The sequence below is a fragment of the Epinephelus fuscoguttatus genome, linkage group LG5 (assembly GCF_011397635.1).
Source record: "Epinephelus fuscoguttatus linkage group LG5, E.fuscoguttatus.final_Chr_v1".
Classification (NCBI taxonomy): Eukaryota; Metazoa; Chordata; class Actinopteri; order Perciformes; family Serranidae; genus Epinephelus; species Epinephelus fuscoguttatus.
Window position 1 is genome coordinate 15,233,870 of NC_064756.1, and position 21,069 is coordinate 15,254,938.

At 42.3% G+C, this 21,069-nt stretch overlaps 2 protein-coding genes across 4 annotated transcripts in view; one reads left to right on the forward strand and one right to left on the reverse strand.

The window, feature by feature from the left end:
* megf6 (multiple EGF like domains 6) overlaps positions 1-21,069 on the reverse strand; it is a 73,968-nt gene that overhangs the window by 18,375 nt on the left and 34,524 nt on the right. For all 3 annotated transcript variants that reach the window (XM_049577038.1, XM_049577036.1, XM_049577035.1), the window contains exons 6-20: positions 19,933-20,055; positions 18,845-18,970; positions 18,255-18,377; positions 17,224-17,346; positions 15,148-15,285; positions 14,928-15,050; positions 14,364-14,486; positions 14,033-14,278; positions 13,763-13,891; positions 11,076-11,204; positions 9,811-9,939; positions 4,115-4,249; positions 3,493-3,627; positions 623-748; positions 142-273 (exon numbers count right to left, since the gene is read on the reverse strand). In XM_049577038.1, coding sequence (XP_049432995.1) covers positions 142-273; positions 623-748; positions 3,493-3,627; positions 4,115-4,249; positions 9,811-9,939; positions 11,076-11,204; positions 13,763-13,891; positions 14,033-14,278; positions 14,364-14,486; positions 14,928-15,050; positions 15,148-15,285; positions 17,224-17,346; positions 18,255-18,377; positions 18,845-18,970; positions 19,933-20,055 — 2,040 coding nt within the window. The remainder of the gene's footprint in view (positions 1-141; positions 274-622; positions 749-3,492; positions 3,628-4,114; positions 4,250-9,810; positions 9,940-11,075; positions 11,205-13,762; positions 13,892-14,032; positions 14,279-14,363; positions 14,487-14,927; positions 15,051-15,147; positions 15,286-17,223; positions 17,347-18,254; positions 18,378-18,844; positions 18,971-19,932; positions 20,056-21,069) is intronic.
* Positions 6,352-9,735, forward strand: LOC125889231 (EH domain-containing protein 2-like). The gene is made up of 6 exons (XM_049577039.1): positions 6,352-6,810; positions 6,928-7,104; positions 7,274-7,371; positions 7,803-8,215; positions 8,576-8,740; positions 8,838-9,735. The coding sequence occupies exons 1-6, from the start codon at positions 6,590-6,592 to the stop codon at positions 9,402-9,404; spliced, it is 1,641 nt and encodes a 546-aa protein (XP_049432996.1). The 5' UTR covers positions 6,352-6,589; the 3' UTR covers positions 9,405-9,735.

The following is a 21,069-nucleotide window of genomic DNA, read 5'->3' on the forward strand; positions in this document are numbered from 1 at the left end:
AACTGTTGCTTTAAACCCTAAAATAATCAAACTATACATAAAGCAATTCAGTCAGTTGTAAAATCGTTCAATTATTCAATCATTGCTAGATTTACGTCTTTGCTTGAGGCATATAGATTTGAATTAATGGCCAAATCTCACCATTTTGGCAGAGTCTCCCAGTAAAGCCTGGTTTGCAGTCACACACACCAGTCTGCTTGTTGCAGGAGCCTTTGTTCTCACAGTTTGGACAAGGTGACTGGCACTTCAACCCCCAGAATCCATCAGGGCAGTCTGGGGAGCACCAAGTATCTTTCAGATTAAGTGAGCAGTAAGCCACTTATGTTAGTTATTTCTCCGTAAAGTCGTAAAGCCACTTGTGTGGGGATGTTTTGGGGGAGAAACGCATTAAATGGCTAGTAAGCTCCAAAGCTAAGGAATTAGTTTGCTTAAGAGGAGCACCAAATTACACAAACATCCACGTGGCTCAGTGGGCTGATAATAATACTGAGGTCAGTGGGTGCAGACAGGTCCTCAGTCTTAATTGCATTTTCCATAGTCTACCACAACATAATTAGGCTAAAACGTTCTAAAACTCACACAGAAATTAAAGCAACATAGAAAACATACAACATAAAGGTACCTTCATGACAGGAGAGTCCAGTCTTCCCAGCAGGACAGATGCACTGTCCAGTTACGGGATCACAAGGAGCTCCTCTACAGTCACAGGTCAGATGACAGCTCTCGCCATAGGTTAACGACTGGCAGGCTTGCAACACACATCAGATTAAAACATTAAAAACAGCAAAAACAGTCTCACTGTAACATAAAACACACAAAAGCACAAGACAGCATTGTGCAACGTTGCAAAAAGAGAACTGCAGGAGTGAAATTTTAGAAATACTCAATCATTTTCTGTTTGTTTATTCAGCCTCTGCCAATAGCCTCTGCAGTAGTAACTGAAGTAAATTACCCCTGTCATGACCTGGCCTGCAACCTAAGATAAATACGGTCCAGAAAATGGGGATTCCTTTTTTTATTATTTGGCTTTGTGAAACTCAGCAAGCCTAGGCCTGGACAGTGCATTAGTGCTGACATACTGTAACTCTGCTCTGTTTTCTTAGTCCACTCCACAGAGACACAAAGTCATGTTTTTACCAAAGGCTCCCGAACAATATTCAATATCGCTTCAAATACACAATACAGGGGGTTGAGCTTTCCATCGTGCAGCAGAGTAAACAGCCAGAGGACACCCTGCTGTGGAGAAAGACTCACATCTTTGGTTGTGCAGTTTGTAATAACAAGAACACCTGCACTGACCAGGTGAGTTCAAAAATGAAAGTTATTTCACCCACTAAATCCATTCAATTCATCAAAGGCAGCAGAAAATGAATAGAAAAGGAATAAAAGAATAAAGAAGGATTTATAGGTGATGAAAAATACTTTAACAAAGGTGAAAAATTCCGAAACTCATTCATAACAAACTGTGTTGACATCAGAAAGGGCACGCACTCTCACAAGCATTAAGTATGCAAACAATAACTGCACATGTACCCACATGTGTCAGTGTGCAAGCCCACGCACTTCACATATCCACACACATACTGACATTAAGACAGCAATCCTTTACTTTAAAGGCATGGCCACATGAGGACACTGTGGAGTCAAGCTTTCAGGGCAAGGGCATCATACTGTACATTAACAGCTTTGTGTCTGAATATTTGAAAGGGAAAAAAATGGCTTTATGGATGCATGCCAGGTGTTTGAAACTTTACTATGCTCCTTACATTTAGAGTCCTTTTCACTTCTACCTTAAAGGGACAGTTCATCCCCAAATCAAGAATACATATATTACTCTTACCTGTAGTGCTATTTATCAGTCTGTATTGTTTTAGTTTGAGTTGCCGAGTGTTGGAGATATCAGCCATTGAGATGTCTGCTTTCTCTCCAATATAATGGAACTAGATGGCACTCAGCTTGTGGTGCTCAAAGTACCAAAAATACATTTGAAAAACTCAACAGCAATGTCTCTTTCCAGAAATCATGACCTGGTTACTCAGGATGATCCACAGACTTTGTTGTGAGCAGTTTCACGTAGGAACTATTTTCTTTCTACATCTACACCCACCAACCGTATCACCGCACAGAAGGAAGCGTGCATCTACAGCTAGCTCACCTAGCACCACTGAGCTAGCTAACATTAGAGCTCAGCCCATGGATGTATGAAGAGAACTGGATACAGCGTTGGAGGCGGAACCTCATTCATTCCTTTAAAATGTGTTAAAGTGAAATTTCGGTTTATTTCAACCTGTCTCCTATGGTCCTAAATTTGTTTCATGTGACTAGTGACATAAAAATAATAGTTAGCATGTTAGCCGTTAGCCTAGATACAGCCGGGGCGCATAGTAGCGTCAGACCTGTTAAAACGTAAGTGAACGGGCATACTTCAAGTGCAAAGTTAGTCCACTAAACAAGCTTTTTCTCCACAAAGACCGCCTCATATCGTTAGGATAAATGTCAGAGAACATATAGAAAACGACATGTAAACGTGTTGTCTTACCTTACCGGTGTGCTGCCATGTTTGTTTACCATGTAGCTCTGCTTTCCAAAGCGCAGCCGAAATATCGCGAGAACAAGCAGCAACAGCTGGATGGCAGACCCGAACAGTAGCCTGAAAGGTTCATTCATTTATTTTATGAAAGATTTATAGAATAATGGCTGACTTTTTGCTAGACTTCGACTTTGTGGAGGAGGAATTTGATTTTGCAGAGTTTGATGGCCACCCTTATTTATTTGAGCCAGAATACACTGACGAAGAGCTTCGTGAAATTGAAGAACGGAGGAGGAGAGAGAGAGAGAGGCACAACAGCTAGAGGACGACAGAGGAGGAATGGCTGCTGCAAGCCTGCGTAGCTCTGGAGATTGGTGGTGTACCTTTGAATGCTGTGCCTCAGTGCCCACAGAAGAGGAATGCCTCTGTTGCAAAGAATGGGACCGGTTGCAGCCTTATTTTCAAGGTCTGGATGTGACCGAGGACGAGACACCTCCACCTGGAGTAGTATCCAGCTGGGCTATCTAGAGCTCGCGAGATTTCAGGCACGGTATGAGATCGCTGCTTGTGCTCGCGATATTTCGGCCGCACTTCGAAAAGCAGAGCTAAATGGTAAACAACAAACATGGCAGCACACCGGTAAGGTAAGACAACACGTTTACATGTCATTTCTATATGTTCTCTGACATTTATCCTAACGATATGAGGCGATCTTTGTGGGAAAAAAAGCTTGTTTAGTGGAGTAACTTTGCACTTGAAGTATGCCCTATTCTGTCCAGTGATAATGATGGTGGGTGTAGTTTAGTAAAAAGAAAATTGTTCTGATATCTCCAATACTCACCATCACAACAAAACAATCTTGTTTGATTACACCAGGATAAACTGTCCCTTTAACACACGTACAGTCTGATGCACAGTGCCTTTTCTTTGCATTAAAGCAGCTTTTTGTCCTTTTGTCTCACCCAGCTGACATTTATCTCCATGAAGGCCTGCAGGACATCGCGGCCTGCACTCTCCAGTCCTGGGGTCACATGACCCTCCACCTGGACAGTCACATGGCTGCTCACAGCCTGCACCAAAGAAGCCATGCTCACATTCTACAGTGGGACATAAACACATACACAACCAACGTGGAGAGATTAACAGACAACCTCAAAGCACATTCCCAAACATATTGTGAAGCTACATAAGCAACTTCCTTTAGAAGGTTATTAAGATCTTACCCTGCGACTGACTTGATTCTGTGATCACTGAGAGCAATCACAGCAACTACTTAAACTGCTTTTCCATTATAGACCATTACATCAAAACTGCATTGCAAGGAAGCAGCATAGCTCCAAGTGTATCCTATTACTGCACAACTAAATACACTTGGATCTTTATGTTTGAAGCTGTGAAATGCCTGACACAGTCAAACTAAATCAACTTGAGGTTGAGAAGTACACATCAGGCAGTTAACTTGAAATGTTACATGTGTGGATAAACTGCAACTCAACACAAATCTTAACCATTTCTTAGGATTTGAAGCTGCAGCTGAGGCTGTAATTGAATAAATGAGTTGGATGTTTAGTGGAGTGCTGATACCTTTCTCACACTGTGGGCCGTGGTATGCGGCCTTACAGAAACAGCTCCCTGTTTTGGGGTCACAGCCAGTGGAATGTTCTTGAACACAGTCACATTCCTTGGAACAGCCTGCGCCGTGCGTCCACCTGGGACATGCTGTAGGGCGGACGAGATCAGTTTGAAAACAGAGAAAAAGCATGAATTAGGTTGATGTAGAGCAATGGATGGTTTGTATGATCAGCTGTTAGATGTAACTACTGTACATTTACTTGAGTATCTTAAGTACAAAATCAAGGTACTTGTACATACATGTGTATTCCCATTCTATGTAACGCTATACTTACACATGATATCTCAGGGGCAATTTTTCTCCTCAGAACAATATTTTTACTTGCTGGTTTTAAGAATACAATCTTTCATACACTTCCTGTCCAGTAAAAATAATGTATCTCCAAATTTGGTGGTTTTGGATTTAAATATTTCTGAAGGATGAAGTGTTTCTTTATGGTTTAAAAAAATGTTCCCTTTTCTTAAGTTAAATAAACCAGTTAAAAACCATGAAAAGTTGACTTTTTAGAGATACGTGGGTCTTATATGATAGCAACACTTCAAACATATGATCATAAGGAATGTGATGCACTGCTGTAGATTAAACTACCCGACAGTGAATAAAGGAGTTAAATTAGCACAATCTTAAAGGGATAGTGCACCCAAAAATGAAAATTCAGCCATTATCTACTCACCCATATGCTGATGGAGGCTCAGGTGAAGTTTTAGAGTCTTCACATCACTTGCGGAGATCCAAGGGGAGAGGGGGTAGCAACACAACTCCACCTAATGGAGGCTTACGGCGCCACAGATTCAAAAGTCCAAAAGCACATAATTGAAACCACAAAATATCTCCATACTGCTCGTCCTAAAGCCCCGACATAAAAAGTTGTTTGGAAAAACGTCATTTCAACTCTGTTTTAAGCCTCATTGTAGCCTGCAGCTCTGACTGCCTCTCTGTGCACTGTGTGCTTGCAGCGCGAGACCAGCGAAAGCACGTGAACACACATGAACGTGGTGCCCATGTCTCACGGTCTCGCGCAAGCGTGCATACGTGAGCGCAGTGCACAGAGAGGCAGTTAGAGCTGCAGGCTATAGTGAGGCTAAAAACAGAGTTCAGATGACGTTTTTCCAAACAACTTTTTATGTCATGGCTTCAGGACACTTGGATCACTACAGACGAGCAGTATGGAGATATTTTGTGGTTTCAATTATGTGTTATTGGACTTTTGAATCTGGGGCACCATAAGCCTCCATTAGGTGGAGTTGTGTTGCTACCCCCTCTCCCCTTGGATCTCTGCAAGTGACGTGAGGACTCTAACACTTCACCTGAGCATATGGGTAAGTAGATAATGGCTGAATTTTCATTTTTGGGTGCACTATCCCTTTAAACATCTGCAGCAGTAAAATGCAATATACACATTAATTCCACAGTCTATCTATCCAAAAACTTCATATATAACGGTGAAACACTGAAAGGGAACATTTTCTTGCACAATGAGTACTTTTACTTTTGATCCTTTGAGTAAATTGAAGTTTTGAGTGCAGGACTTGTAACATAGTACGTATACACTGTGGTATTGCTACTTTCACTTGTTAAAAGGATCTCTTCTCTCTTTTCTTCTCGTCTTTCATCACTGTGTATGATATAGTACAAAAATATACTGTGTGAGTTATACACACACCCATGAATAGCAAACTGCACAACCTACAGTATTATTGCACTACAGTTTAAGCAAAGAAAAACAAATTCTCATAGCAGTGCTTGTTTGGTAAAGTCAAGGTGTCGATAGTTCATTAAGAAAAGAATGTTGAAATGAAACCTTCTGTACTATCAGATTACACTTTAGCATGAGCCAAACGAACACACCCAGCTACCATGTTATCACAACATTAGACTTGCAAGTTTAAGTCATGTGACCACTGCCTCCTACTTCACTTGATTTATAGAGCTTCATAAAAAAATGGTGATGCACCGTTCATCCTAGTGTGTAATTACAACTGTAATTTGAGATCAGGCTGACTGTTTAGGAAAGCTATTTCCTGCAAAGTTTGCTGTGTTGTCTGTAGTTTTCAGTAAACTTTATCATATCAACATAAGCACTGGACAAATAGATGAAGAGTGTTACGTAAGAGACTTAAAACTGAAGCACTGCCACATCATCACTCAGAACAATCTGCATGATTTTTGCCAAGATTCTCCCTTCTCAGCAACAGAAAAGACTGAACTCTGCTCCACCCTGTCCCTCTCGACACTGGCTTTATGTTAGGTGCAGCTGCAGGCTCTGGTTACACCCTCTCCACCCTCTCAATGTCCCGCTGCAGGATGGAGCAGACAGCTGTGGGAATCTGATAATATTCCTTGTTCACATTCTTCCATCATTCGGTTTGGTCTTAGAAGAGTGAGCAGCTTCCACACTGAGAAATTAAGAGCAGAAATTCATCGCTATGTCTTTCCGGAGGTTTAGGAGCAACCCTAAAACACTGGGGGACGTCAGTGTGGTGACAGAGGAGCTGAAGAATCTTTACTTTAAGAGGCTGCTGCCGATAGAGAAGTACTATTCTTTCCATCACTTTCATTCGCCGAGCTATGAGGACGCTGAGTTTGACAACAAACCAATGGTCCTGGTGATGGGACAGTACTCAACAGGAAAGACAACTTTTATCAGGTACTTTCCAAACTTTGTGCACTTTTAAAACTTCAGTTTTGTGCATGTATTCTGCTGAATGTATTGTACCGATGTGTTTGGGGGTTATAATGTTGTTAATGGTGGTTTGGACTTCAGGTATCTCATAGAACAAGATTTCCCTGGTAGCAGAGTTGGGCCAGAGCCAACCACCGACTGCTTCACTGCCCTCATGTATGGAGAGGTGGAGGGAATCATCCCTGGCAATGCCCTCACAGTGGATCCCAAAAAGCCCTTCCGCAACCTCGACCCTTTTGGGAATGCTTTCCTGAACAGGTGATAGGACTCAACATACAGAGAGGAAAGAAGACAGAGAGAGGGGGAGGGGAGGTGTACGCCTTTTTTTCCTTTTACTTGGGAATAGCTGAGGATTTTTGCCAATGTTTTGCCTTCATCAGCATAAAAGATTTTAGGAGTTTTTTAATGCTTAATGTTTTCTTTGCAGGTTCCAGTGCGTTCAGCTGCCAAATAAAGTCCTTGAGAGCATCAGCATTATTGACACACCGGGCATCTTAACTGCTGCTAAAAGAAAACTGAGTCGAGGTGAGACAGAATGCCTTTTCTAATTTCCTTTGCAACTTCAGGAGGACTTAATGGGTCTTTACGTCCATATATTCGATTTTAGACAGTTGGAAAGGATTGCTGCTGTCAGGAAGATTTAAATTCCTGGTAAGAGACATAGTTGATGCAATAAAGCAGGAATATTTCAGCCCAACATAATTCAAACTCTGGAAGTCAGACACACAGCAGATGAAAGCAATATGACTGAGTTGGGAGGAGACGAGCAGTAAGTAACCGCGCAGCCTTTGCTTTGTTTTATGAACGCATTAATCTATGGGTGTAACTCACATGGCTTGCAACCAGTGCGGGCCACTGGGATATGTTACATTTTCCTCTAGGTGTTGAGGCACTGAGGCTTGCCCCATTACATACAGCCTTAATGAAAACCCTGTGTTTTCGTTCCTTGTCCCCAGGCTACGACTTCCCAGCAGTGCTGCGCTGGTTTGCAGAGCGTGTGGATCGAATCATCCTGCTGTTTGATGCACATAAACTAGAGTTCTCTGATGAGCTCACTCGGGCCTTTGGGGCCCTGTGTGGCCACGAGGACAAGCTGCGTGTGGTTCTCAACAAGGCTGACAGAGTGGACTCACAGCAGCTCATGAGAGTGTACGGTGCCCTCATGTGGTCGCTGGGGAAAGTGTTTCGAACCCCCGAGATCCTGCGGGTTTACATCGGATCTTTCTGGTCAGAGCCAAGGCAGATGTGTGACCACTACCAGCTGATAGAACTTGAGGAGGAGGATCTTTTGGCTGACATAAGGAACCTGCCGCGCAATGCTGCAGTACGTAAACTGAATGACCTGGTGAAGAGGGCACGCTTAGTCAGGGTAAGAAGTATTATATGTTCAATTCCAGCCAATGACTGTATATAAAGATGGACAATGAATCTTTACTTCCCCTCACTACACAAAAATGACACCAAATTTTCCAGATACAGCCACTTTTATCTCGCGCTGATGACATCATTTGGAGTCTACACAGTAGTGATCTCAAGGGTACCGAATTCCCACCATCCGACCAATTGCGAGCAGCGCTACTGATCGGGAGCAAAACTGTTTTTATTTTAGCTTTACTTTTGGGGAGCTGTCATGTCGTCCATCTGTTTTACAATTCCAACCCATGCTTTAGGTAAATATTTACAAAATGAGATGCACTGATATGGTGATTTTTCTCTCCCTTCCTCTCAGGCGCATGCCCACATAATCAGCTACCTGAAGCAAGAGATGCCAACCATTTTTTGCAAAGAAAGCAAGAAGCACAATCTGATTTACCAGCTTCCTGTGATTTTCACCAAGATCCAGCAACAGCATCGAGTCCCAGCCGGAGACTTCCCCGACTGCACCAAGATGCAGGTCAAATGTTACTTTTTGATTGCCTTTTGAATAGCTTATTTTCTAAATTTATGTATAATATCCTGTGAGCTTACATGTGATTTGCATACTTTTTCAGGAGAAACTCCTGAGTCAAGATTTTTCAAAGTTCAAGACACTGAAGCCAAGTCTGATGGCCTCCTTGGACAAACTCCTGACCACTGACATAGCAAACCTGGTGCCTTTGCTTCAACACCAAGAGCAGCGGAAGAAATCCCTCCCTGGTGTGCTGGATGGTGAATTTTTGGGAACATTCAAGCCTGAGCATTACAGGAGAGATCCTTTCAAGGAACTCAAAAGGGACGACGAGAGCAGCGAGGCAGATTTCGACGAGTGGGCCGTGGAGAAGTACAAGCCAAAGTATGACGAGATTTTTTACAACCTTAGTCCAAGTGACGGCAAACTGAGCGGCACCAAAGTCAAAGAGTGGATGACGACCACGCTTCTGCCAAACTCTGTGCTTGCTCACATCTGGAGGCTGTCTGATGTGGATGGGGATGGCATGCTGGACAATGAGGAGTTCGCTCTGGCAGTCCACCTTATTGAGGGAAAACTGGAGGGACACTGGCTCCCACGAGAGCTGCCGTCTCACCTGGTGCCACCATCGAAACGGCTAAGTACAGCCAGCGATGAGGAGCAAATATGAGGAAGCTGAGGTTCTGTGTACATTATTTGTACATAATTTCTAATCCAGTAGTAGCAGTTTGTTGTTTATAAAACTAACAAAATGTACAGTGCCTGTTCATGAACCTGAGAAGGTGTTATCCATTTATATGCTAATCACTGTGACGCTAAAACCTAAAGATCACCATTGATGGTTTTGGTAACTGCTTATTTTCACAGCATATCCCACAATTTACATCTGCACTCAGTCAAATATCTGTGAGACTAAGAAAAGTAAAGCAGCAATAGTTGGAATTTCTCACATTACCAAATGTATTTTTTAATCAGTGATATTAAACTTGTAAAGATGACTAGCCAACATTATTTCATTGTCTTAAGTAGCAGAATCATCAGCATCACCACTATCATGAGGTCAAGTGGGTACTCACGCAGATGGCAAAAGCGGCCATATAGTCCCGGAGAGCACAGGCAGCCTCCATACAGACGATGACAGTGTCCGTTGTTGGGACAGTTGCACTTTCTTCTGCAGAACCTCCCGAAATAACCCCTTGGACAACCTGTAAATATGAATAAAGCCACTTCAGCACTTGTATGAAATAAGCTCCACTGTGATAATGAGTTACAGGATGAATTTAGAGGCTCACAAGATAATTACCCAGGTAAGAAATAAGATGAAGCATCATTTAAAACACAAAATTGCTTCTGTCTTGTGAAATACTGTGATTTTATCCTTTCAGACATGTGAAAACTATTCCAATAAAACAATATTGGACGATAAAATCACTGCTCTATTCAGCTGTGCACAAGTTACAGACGTACAACCCTTTGACAGAATCATAAGGAGCTTCATTTTTTTCATATTAAAGCGGTCACAAGCAAAAATGTCCTGGACCAACAATTTAGGCTACGTTCAGATTGCAAGCAAAAGTGGCTAAAATTAGATTTTTGTGCTCATGTCACTTGGATCTGTATTTATTTTTTTTTCTTTAACAGCAGTGTGAACAGCACGAATCACATGGAATCTAAGCTTTTCAATTCTGATTTGGGCCATTTTCATATGTAATATTTAATCAGATAAAGGTCTGATTTTAGGCAATGCAACCTTAGTTTGAATAGTCATATCGGAAATTCATGTGATTTTTACATCACTGAGTGACTTGCAGTGAGAATCTTGTTGAGAGGCACGGATAGATGTAGTTTAAGTTGCCCTTGACATCCTGAAATTTGAGATGAAATCTGTTTCAGTGAAGCGATTCATGTCACAATACCAGCTCTCCTGGATCCGATTCTGCATCCACACACACCTGTGTATGGAAGTAGCAGTCATGGCTCTTTAAAAAGACAATAACTTAAAAATGGCTGTCTTTCTCCTCATTCCCATCCTAATCTTCTGCTCATAAATTTGCTGGCTTCCACTTCATATCAGCTTATAAATGAAACTGTAAATGCTGGCCTCCGTGTTTACTTCCATGGCACAGCTTGCTATGCGTGATGTTTTTGGACTGTGGCCACTCCACACTGGAATATGATATTGGCCATGTTTTAAAAAAAAAATTTGTGAACAGTCTAAAAAAAATCAGATCCGAGCAATAATTTCAAATAGAGCACTAAGGCTTGCAGTGTAAACGTAGCCTTAGTGCCTGGTTGTCGTATTAACACCTGTGTGTGTCTGTAGGAATGTGTGTATACAAACCATCCTCACAGAGCTGGCCCTGTATCCCAGGGGGGCACAAACACTTCCCAGTCACAGGGTCACACGAGCCTCCATTCTGACAACGACACAGGCTGTTACAGGCCTGCCCATAGGTCCCCTGTGGACAAGCTGGAGAGAGAGAAAGGCAGAGGGGGGGGAGAAAAGAAGAGGTAAGCACATGGAACAAGCACTGACACCTTAACATTACATTGCATTATGACTTCATGAATCACACTGTGGGAAATCCCTCTGACACTGAAACACAGACTCCTATATAGGAGAGGAAAAAGAAAAAGCAGACAAAGAAAGGGGTATGCAGTCCATCAACACGTCCACCTTCCATCCTGTCTCCCCCCATGGTGTGTGCCCTCCTGACACGCTTAATCTCTCTGGCCTTGTTAGCAATTATAACACGGGCCAGCTGGCTGTTTAAGATGTGCTAAAGTGTTACAATCCATCAAGTGAAAGTCTGCTTAAATTCCATGTCACACTTTCTTCACAGCAGTTTTACATCACTCCACGGGAAGATAAGCCAGTTTCGAATGATCTATGGAGGTAACGGCATCACAGACACTGAAAATACATTACAGTGGATATATATAAATGAAGGAGCAGGACGGGTCTTAAGGCACGTTGAGGCAACAGCTGTTTAAATAGCACAAAAATATTCTTATTTCTCCACCAACAATACGAAAAGCTAACAAGTTGCCAAGCCAAAGTTGTAAAATAGTTTACTTAAGGCAACAGAAGGTCCTAAATTCTTTTGATCAATGCCCACCTCATAGTCCACTGTGTTACTGCCCACTGTAAGAATTCCTTGTCTTTGCCTCAGGCATTAATATTGCTGATCTTCTCCATCTGAAAATGCTACCCATGTCTGGGCCCATCACCTCCAGGGTGTGCATCTAAACGCTGCCACCTCAGGAGCTTGTTTCTAAAAGTGACATATTGCTTCTAATGGACTTGTCCCATGTGTCTCTGCTCTCATGATTACCAGCCTGACTCAGGTTCAGACCAAAGACAGCCATTAATCATGGAGCTGGATGGGAACAATGGAGCCTTGCTTTCTAACCCAGTAGTGGACATCCTTGGCCTCGGGCTGTGCTCTTGCTGTGGGCCCTGGCCTCACTCCAGTAGCAGACAGATTGATTCCCCCGGTGCTCTTGTGTTCTGGAGCCCATAAACAACCCAGCCTCCCACACAGAGGAGCCGACAGGTTTTGATACATGGCCCTCAATCGATGCACACAGGGAGCTATCTCATCTCTGTAAAACTCGACCACATTGCTATGGGCCGTTCAAACAGACCTTTGGGGAAAAGCCAGGTTGTGTGTGTGTGTGTGTGTGTGTGTGTGTGTACTGTACAATTAAAATGACCCCCTTATCACGTATATGATCAGGACATAAATAATTAATTTTAGGTCTCCCATCTGTGCATATGTCAGGGCCAGATATTCATTACTTTTCATTTATTTGTTTTACATTCAACAAAATATTAAATATAAATTATTCAGGTGCCCAAACATTTAAAAAAAAAAAGAATGTGACAATATCTGAAGCAGCCTGGTACAAAAAACAGTTCTGGTCTCTATGGCTTATTTCCCAGTTCATGACAACTGTAAAGGAGGTGAATTTTAATGTAACTAGCTTTTTAAAATATTATTAAGGCTTTAAATTATACATAATTAAGAGCGGTTAGCAAGTTGCTACCACAGCGACACATTGTTTGGGAAACCTCAGCATAATCCCAGATTCACTGAGCACACTCGTAGCTGTCGCTATTTCAGAGTGTTTTCAGTTCATGAGAGTTAATAACAACATTTCGATGGTTTAAAAAAGTCTGGTTCAGTGTTTGGCTGTACTAAATGTACTAAAGTGGTTGGATATTCACTTTCTCCAGTAAGTACTAAGGGTGTGGGGAAAAAAGTCTATACAGCATATTTTTAGTGGCAATGTCATAATGTGACACAGTGCTAAATATCGATTTTTTACAATTATATAAATTAATTATATTGCAAATACAAATTAAACTTTTAGTAGCCTCCTTGAATAATATAATCAACTGCTTTTTCAGTCCAATAGATACATTTTGCAGCTGCAAAAAAATGGCTGAAGTGAGATGAACAGACCTCACTGGACAAAACCGATGTTGACAAAGTTTTCCTTTGAGGACATAATTTACAGTTGAAAAAAGGTAATAAGTTGTAGTATATTTTATTGCAATACTCAGCATATCGCACCATATTTAAAATCATAATAACGTTGTATCGTGATAATATCATATTGTGGATCCTGTGGTGATTCCCATCCCTAGTAAGTACATTTTGTTTTTAATGGTTTCAAGACTGCTTTTCGGTAGTAAACATTAGCATTAGCACAGTTAACCATAGCTGTAAATGCACCATGCTACCAAGCAAGCAGCTAGCCTTAGGGTGTAGCTTCACGCTCCACGGGTTAGCTTCACCCTCTCATCCAAATACGGTCACTTCTGACTCCAAAAATCAAAGATGGCAATGGCCAAAAAAATCATTTCAAATTGGGAGTCCACAAACCAAGGGGTGACGTCATGGTGGCTGCGTCCATTATTTTTAAACAGTGCATGAGTTTAATCCACTCAGCACTTGTGCTAAGTGTTCTAACACACAATCCACAAAAGTAACTGCAGAATGTCCTACTAAATATACTTACTCTCATTGCAGATGGTGCCAGTCCAACCAGCCGAACATTCACACTGGTCTCTGTTTTCACTACACACTCCATTCACACAGTCTCCGCAGCTCACAGTGCAGTCGTCCCCAAACGAGCCATCTAGACAAACTGAAAAAGAAATAGCAGTCGAAAAATAAGTTTTCTTTTCATAACTTCCTGGTCTGAAGATTTAATGAAACAATAAAATAATATCCATCTGATCCCTCGCCAGCCATACATCTCTTTGTCATCACACACTTTTTACCGTACCTATGCTGCTGTCCAGTCTGAGCTCTCCTCGACGCTCTCTCTGGATCTCTAATTCTTTCTCACTGTCACCACCACCACCATTATCATCATCACCAACGCTATCATAGCGGGAGTGCAGGGCTGCTGTGTACTGCAGGAGCTGAGGAGCCTTGCGGAACAGCAGGTCTGGTAATCTGTGGACCTCCAGCTGCTCGTCCTCTTCTCCCTCCTCTTCGCCTTCCTCTTCCAGCTCTCTGCCATACAGAGCTAAAATTACAGAGAGCAAAGTTAGAGTCAAATGATGTCAGGCGGCTGAAACGCCTGTAATTATTATTACACAAATGTCACTCACAAATGCAGGTGTGCTGGTCCTGATCCAAGCGGTAGCCCAGTTCACAAAAACACTCATATGTTCCCAGGGTGTTGACACAGTGGTGTTCACAGCCCGAAATATCTGCTACGCACTCATCGATGTCTAACAGAGGAACACATAAAAAATGCACAGCTAAGAGAATGAAAGGTAATGACAGCAAAACTCAAATAAAGCCATAGCCATTGGATGCAGGCTGCACACAACAGGGTGTTACTGGTGATGCATACTTTCAATGGCAGACAGGTCAAGACAGGTGGGCTTTGTAATTGTTTTCCAGTCAGTTTCTTTTGCTTTACTTCAGAGTATTCATTTGATTTCATTTCTTCCATCCATCTGGCAGCTCCTCTGGACTGTATAACGTTTTCTCCTTAAGATCAAAATGTTTTGTTTTCAGCTCTAAAATGGCCTTTAAAAGCTTAATTTCTGAGCAATCAGTTTGAAAGTGACCACTGGAAATTTGTGTCCTGCACAACTGTGCCACAACACAGAAAAACAGTAAAAGGCACCAGACTGGATAAACTGCTAACGATCTAGCACTCTTACCATCGCAGCCACAGCCGTCTGGCTTCAGTCTGTGGCCAGCTCTGCAGCTGCACTCATAGCCGCCCGGGTAGTTTCTGCAGAAGTGACGGCAGCAGGACTCCCCACTGACACACTCATCAGTATCTGAGGAAGGTCACAACGGGAATGAAAATGAATGAAGAGGAAAAGAAAAACAAAGATGGAGAACTAGACTCAGAAGAAGAAGAGGAGAAGTTCATACCTACACAGGTCTTCCTGTCCCAGTCCAGGTGGTAGCCGTGGTTGCAGGAGCACAACGGGCCGTTGGTGGTGTGCTCGCAGTGATGAGAGCAACCTCCATTGTTCTTCTCACAGCTGTTGACGATCTCCATCTCGATGCCTGAAGGAGAGAGGACCAAAACCACAATTTAAGTGCACAACCACAGCTAAGACAAAAGGATGTTAGGGGGCATTTATGACATCTACTTTTTGTTTGTCCCAGCTGCAGATGAGCAAAACAAAGAATTCATTCCTCAGGACAGATACAGTCGACATTACAATGGAATTACAAAGGTTAAGTTCTTCCAGCTTTTCAAGTGTACTTATCCACTGATGTCACTGCCATGAATTTAGAATTGACATTTTCATTGTATTCAATGTGTTATTATCATTGCCATCCCATATGTTTCCTTAAAACTCTTCATGTTTCAAAGGACAGGAAAATGCACGCACAGCAAGCATGCATTTAAGTGAGAGGGCAGCTTACAGGTAATGTGATATTTCTGTCAAACTTCTGTCTTCCTTTTGTAACCATGCAACAAAGCATCATTCGAGAATGTTTACCTTAAAGGGACATTTCATTACCCAATCAAAAATACATACAGTATTTTTCCTTTTAACTGTAGTGCTACTTATCAATCTAGACTGTTTTGGTGTGAGTTGCGAAGTGTTGGAATATAGGACGTAGAGATGTCTTCCTTCTCTGCAATATAGTGGAACTAGATGGCACTCGGCTTGTGGTGCTCAAATGCCAACAAAATGCATTTGAGAAAGTCAACAGCAAAGTCTCTTTCCAGAAATCATGACCTAGTTTCTTGAGATAATCCACTTGCCTTATTTTGAGCAGTTTCATGTAGGAACTATTTTCTTTCTTTCTTTGTGTTGGTGGAGATTCTCAGTCACCCAGGTCATGGTAATCTTGAGTGCTATATCGTAGGCAACTGGACTTGCTTGAGTTTTTTAACGACTTAACACCCATTCACACCTGGACCTATCTAACCCTAATGAGACACATGACCGGGTGGGTCAAAGACTCACATGTGACCTCAACAACTCTGTCAGGGTTCACACCCACACATGGTTTAAAGCCTGCGACACCCGACCAGTCCGTTAGAACTGAAGAAGCCTCTTGGATGAGAAATGAAATGTCTTCAAGAAACTCTAGCTAGTCCAGTTGCCTACGATATAGCACTTAAGATTATTTTCTTTCTACCAAACTACATCTGCCAACTGCATCACTGTGCAGAAGCAAGTGTGAATCTACTCATGGACAAGAGCCTCCTGCTAATGACAGCTCAAGATCTAAACATTAATGGCATCCTCGTCAGTTAGGCTATAATGTTAGCTAGCTCAGTGGTGCTAGGTGATCTAGTAGTAGATGTACGCATATTTGAGAGAGGGCAGACATCTCTATGGCTGATACATCCAACACTCACACCAAAACAATCTAGACTGATAAATAGCACTACAGGTAAGAGGAAAAATATGTATTTTTGATTTTGGGGTGAACTGTCCCTTTTAAAGAGTCTGTTCCATCCAGTTCTATCTGTGGGTAACAAATCACTATACATCAGACACATTAAAGAGGCAGTATGCAAGAAACTAAATACACGCTAGAGCTTCGATTCTCTGCCCGAGCCCAAACCCGACCCGGATCCGTCAGGCTCCTCATAACAGACCTAGGCTATAGAACCAACTACTTATCACACCTGGGGGATGGGGCCGTACACGTGAGTTGTTGACGGTGACAACGTGTGTTTCAGCTTGGTTGAGTGTTCCAAATGCAGCACGATGCTAGTATATGACAGCAAAAAGACGGGGACCTCGACACTTAAGAGGCACATGACGAAGGGTTGCCATGGAAAGAGAGATGAGAGTCAGCCTTCAATGTCCACGTTTGTATCCTTAAAAAACTGGGCTGGGCTTGGGCAGAAGATGCACGGGCTCGGGTGGGGTCGGGCTGGATTTTTTGGGCCTGATCTAAGCTCTAATACACATGGGTATATTTTGCACAAAGATGACAAGTGAGATGATGTTCATTTCTACCGTCTTTACTTACGGTAGCACTGTTTGCCATCAGCACCAAGCTCAAAGCCCGGATGACACACGCAGCTGAAGGAGCCCAGCATGTTGACACATCCATGGGAACACTTGGCGTGGCCTGAACTGCACTCATCTATGTCTACAGGAGACACACACAAAAAGAAAAAGAAAAATCCCAAAGTCATGATGGCCAACAATTCAATTCAAAGATCTATCTGTTTTACAAATGTGCAAAACACAAGTATATATTTCCAGGTCATATTGAGACATAGTCCAGAGCATTTAAGAGAAGATATATGTCTTGTGTCCTCCGTTCGTAGAGTAAGTAACCTAACACTGTTGGCTAAATAGCAGTTTACTCTCAGGACCAGGAAGGCTGGGTTATTATCGTTCATACTGCAGTAACACACAGTTTTTGAAACACACATGCACTGACAAATAGTTCATACACTTAGTCAGAGAGCCCACACACACACATGCACACACAGCTACAAATGTCAAGGGTCTCAGGTTCTTCAGGGTCAGGTCGTGGTGCATGTTAAGTCGCTGAGATTGAGTGAGAGAAACTTAAAAAAAACCTTTGTTTGGAGCCGTGTCTCCAACACTTGAGGTTAATGAACCACACACATACTGTCACACTGTTAACTGAGCATTACAAACTATGCTCCCGTAAAGAAAAAAATCTGGATGTGTGGAGGATTTCAAAACAATGTAGCAAATACTTCCTCCAGCAGGAAGGCTCTGTCAGGTCTCAGATTTCTCTGGCTTCTCCTTTCCTCCATAGGTGGAGCAGGAGAAATGTTAGTGAGAACAGTTTCCAACATCAGACTTTTAAATCAATAAGAGTGTGCTGTAGTGCAGATTTACTTTAAGTGGAGGTTTAGTGCGGCTGTAACTTATGGAAAAAATCATAAATGTCATTCTCCTGAAGTGTAGCAGATTCCAGGGAAAGGTATTTTTGAGCTTGTTTCATATCCGCTCTCGAATTTTTTGTGTAGTGTATAGTGTATAGTGTATATGTAGGTATGTGTGTGTGTGATGTCTCACCTTTACAGTTCTTGCCATCTCCAGCCAGTGTAAAACCAGGTCGGCAGCTGCAGTGAACCCGGCTGCCTTCTGAAAGACACAGCTGGGCGCAGCCTCCATTCCTGTCCTCACAGGGGTCCATCACTGACGCACACAAACAGACAGAGAGAGAGAGAGAGACACACACACACACACACACACACACACACACACACACACACACACACACACACACACACACAGCAGGTGATCCTCTGACCTTGCCGGTGGGTTCATGAGCAAGGATATCCTAACTCAAGATTAACGTTCAAGTTTGACTGCTGCACATGAAGCGTCTTATTCAGAAACAGCACAATAGAGAGTCCCATTATGATATGTGAAAGATCCCTCGTAAAACTAACAACAACATTTTAAAACTCAGGAGGAGAAATCCGAATTCCTGCTTTTTACTGTACAGTGACTGCTTCTCAAATTCCTTTCCTCTCTGCATCTTCCTACCTTGCACAACAGCACTAGCCACAAAATCCGAAACTAATATCACAAAGATAACCTCCTCTAATGAACTCTGCGTGTACAGCAGTTTTTTATTATGAAAATATCTCATATCTTACGTTCACAGTGTCTCCCATCTCTCTTCAGCTGGTAGTTCTTCCGACATTCACATTTGTAGTGATTGTCCCCCATGTCCACACACTTGTGCTCACACCCACCATTCAGTACAGAGCAAGAGTTCACGGCTTCAAATGAAAACAGACACAGAAACACACACGATAAATGAGCATAAACACCCATCAGCTCTGGTAAATGATTACAGAATTTATGGATGACCATTAATAGGATCCTTAAAATCTGAACTCGCACGGGACGACAGGTACAACTGAATTTGTTGGCAATCTAAAATGGCTTTCACACTTCAAACTCTGCAGCCGTGTAATTACGGAAAACTCTTGGGTAAAGGCTGGAAACTGGAAAATGATATCCAAGCCGGGCCCAATGGATACCCCTGGTTACTTCATAATGATCTTTCCATCCCATTACTCCTGTGATTTAATGATGTGCCAAATATGAATATCAGCCGTGTGCCTTCTGGGTGCTCTAAACACAGACATGATGACACAGACGGGTTGTAAAACGGAGAGAACGGCTGGCTTTTAACATTGATGACTTCAACAGACACAATTAGCTGTCCCTCTGCCTCGCTCCCTACCCTTTACCACAAAGCTGCAGTCAAAAAAACGGGAGTATTAGGGATGACAAATAAGACCACAAGCGTCAGAGGATTACTGATTTTCAACAAGTAGCAAATTTTCTCGTACTTACAGGTTTTATGGTGCTAAAATGGGGTAAAAGTACTTCACTGTCTTATACTTTCCTGTTTCCCTAGTTGGTAGTTGTGGCTCTAATACATTCATATTCTATAATCTTTATAAAACATACTGGACATAAGAGTGGTGACAATCTTTTCATCTAACTCTTAGCTAGAAAGAACTGTCAAACTATTAGTCTAAGGAGACACTGGCTCTAACTACAAAGGCATACTTTTCAAACTGCATTGTATCTGTTATTCCTCCACCACTGAGGAAATGTTTGCAAAAATCCAGCAATATAAATGAGGGAATAACGCAGTGTGTGAGAAGGAGTGGAACGACTTTAAAAAAGGTTACCACAAGTGCAATAAATACTTCTGATTAATACTTACCAATGCAGGTCCGACCATCGGCATGCATGCGGAATCCTTCACTGCACTCACAGTGATAAGAGCCCGGTGTGTTGACACACGTTTGCTGGCATCCTCCATTGAGCTCCTCGCACTCATCAAGATCTAAACACGCACACATACACATACAAATACATACACTCATAACCATGCACAGACAAATGCTCATTAGGAAAACGACTATTTCATATAACTGAGCGCTGCCATAAACCACAAGATTGCACAATAACAAGAACCACTTCAGCAGACATTAAAACATCAGACTTGTGAGAAATGTTGGTCTGCATCTGACTGTGTGTCAAGGACTTCATTTACAAGCATGCTAGTCATGAACATGGCATAATTAGAAGGCGATGTAAACGGCCTCTCTGCCTGGTTGAACAACGACAGACTGAGAGCTTTGGTCAATTGTAGGATTATAATGTTTAAACGAGTGGAAGCTTAAATTGAGCTGTTATTTAAGAAACAAGACATTTATTGCATCCTTTGTTAAATCTCACATCCAGCTTTAAGGCGGTCTAATTAAACGTTCCATCTGCAGCGAGCCAAATAGCAGAGAATGAAAAACACATTTTTACTATTACAGATTTAAAGAGATGTAATTGTTTAATTTTGACCAGATCTCAAATTTAGTTTCTGTTTTATTTTTTGCAGAGGCCATGTTTAAGACTTAAATATTGGTGTGTTACATTCCTACTAGAGGTTTCAAAGTTCCCAGTGGGAAATTTCAACTTGAATGCCTCCTAAAGTCAGATAACCAAATCGGAAAGTTGGATCAACCTCACCATTTTGACCTCAAAATCCAAGATGGCTGCTCTACGCATCAACAGCAGAGAAAGCTATGGTAACATACTGTTCATTAGCACTTTTTTTTTAAAGATATTTTTTTTGCCTTTAATTGACAGGACAGCTAAGCATGAATGGGGGAGAGAGAGAGGGAATGACATGCAGTAAAGGGCCACAGGCTGGTGTCGAACCTGTGCCGCTGCAGCAACAGCCTTGTACATGGGGCACCTGCTCTATCCACTAAGCCACCAACACCCCTGCTCATCAGCACTTCTGTCTTATTTGTGTCTCATTGTGTCTCCTTGTTCACACAGAAAGCGTTTTTGCAGCAGG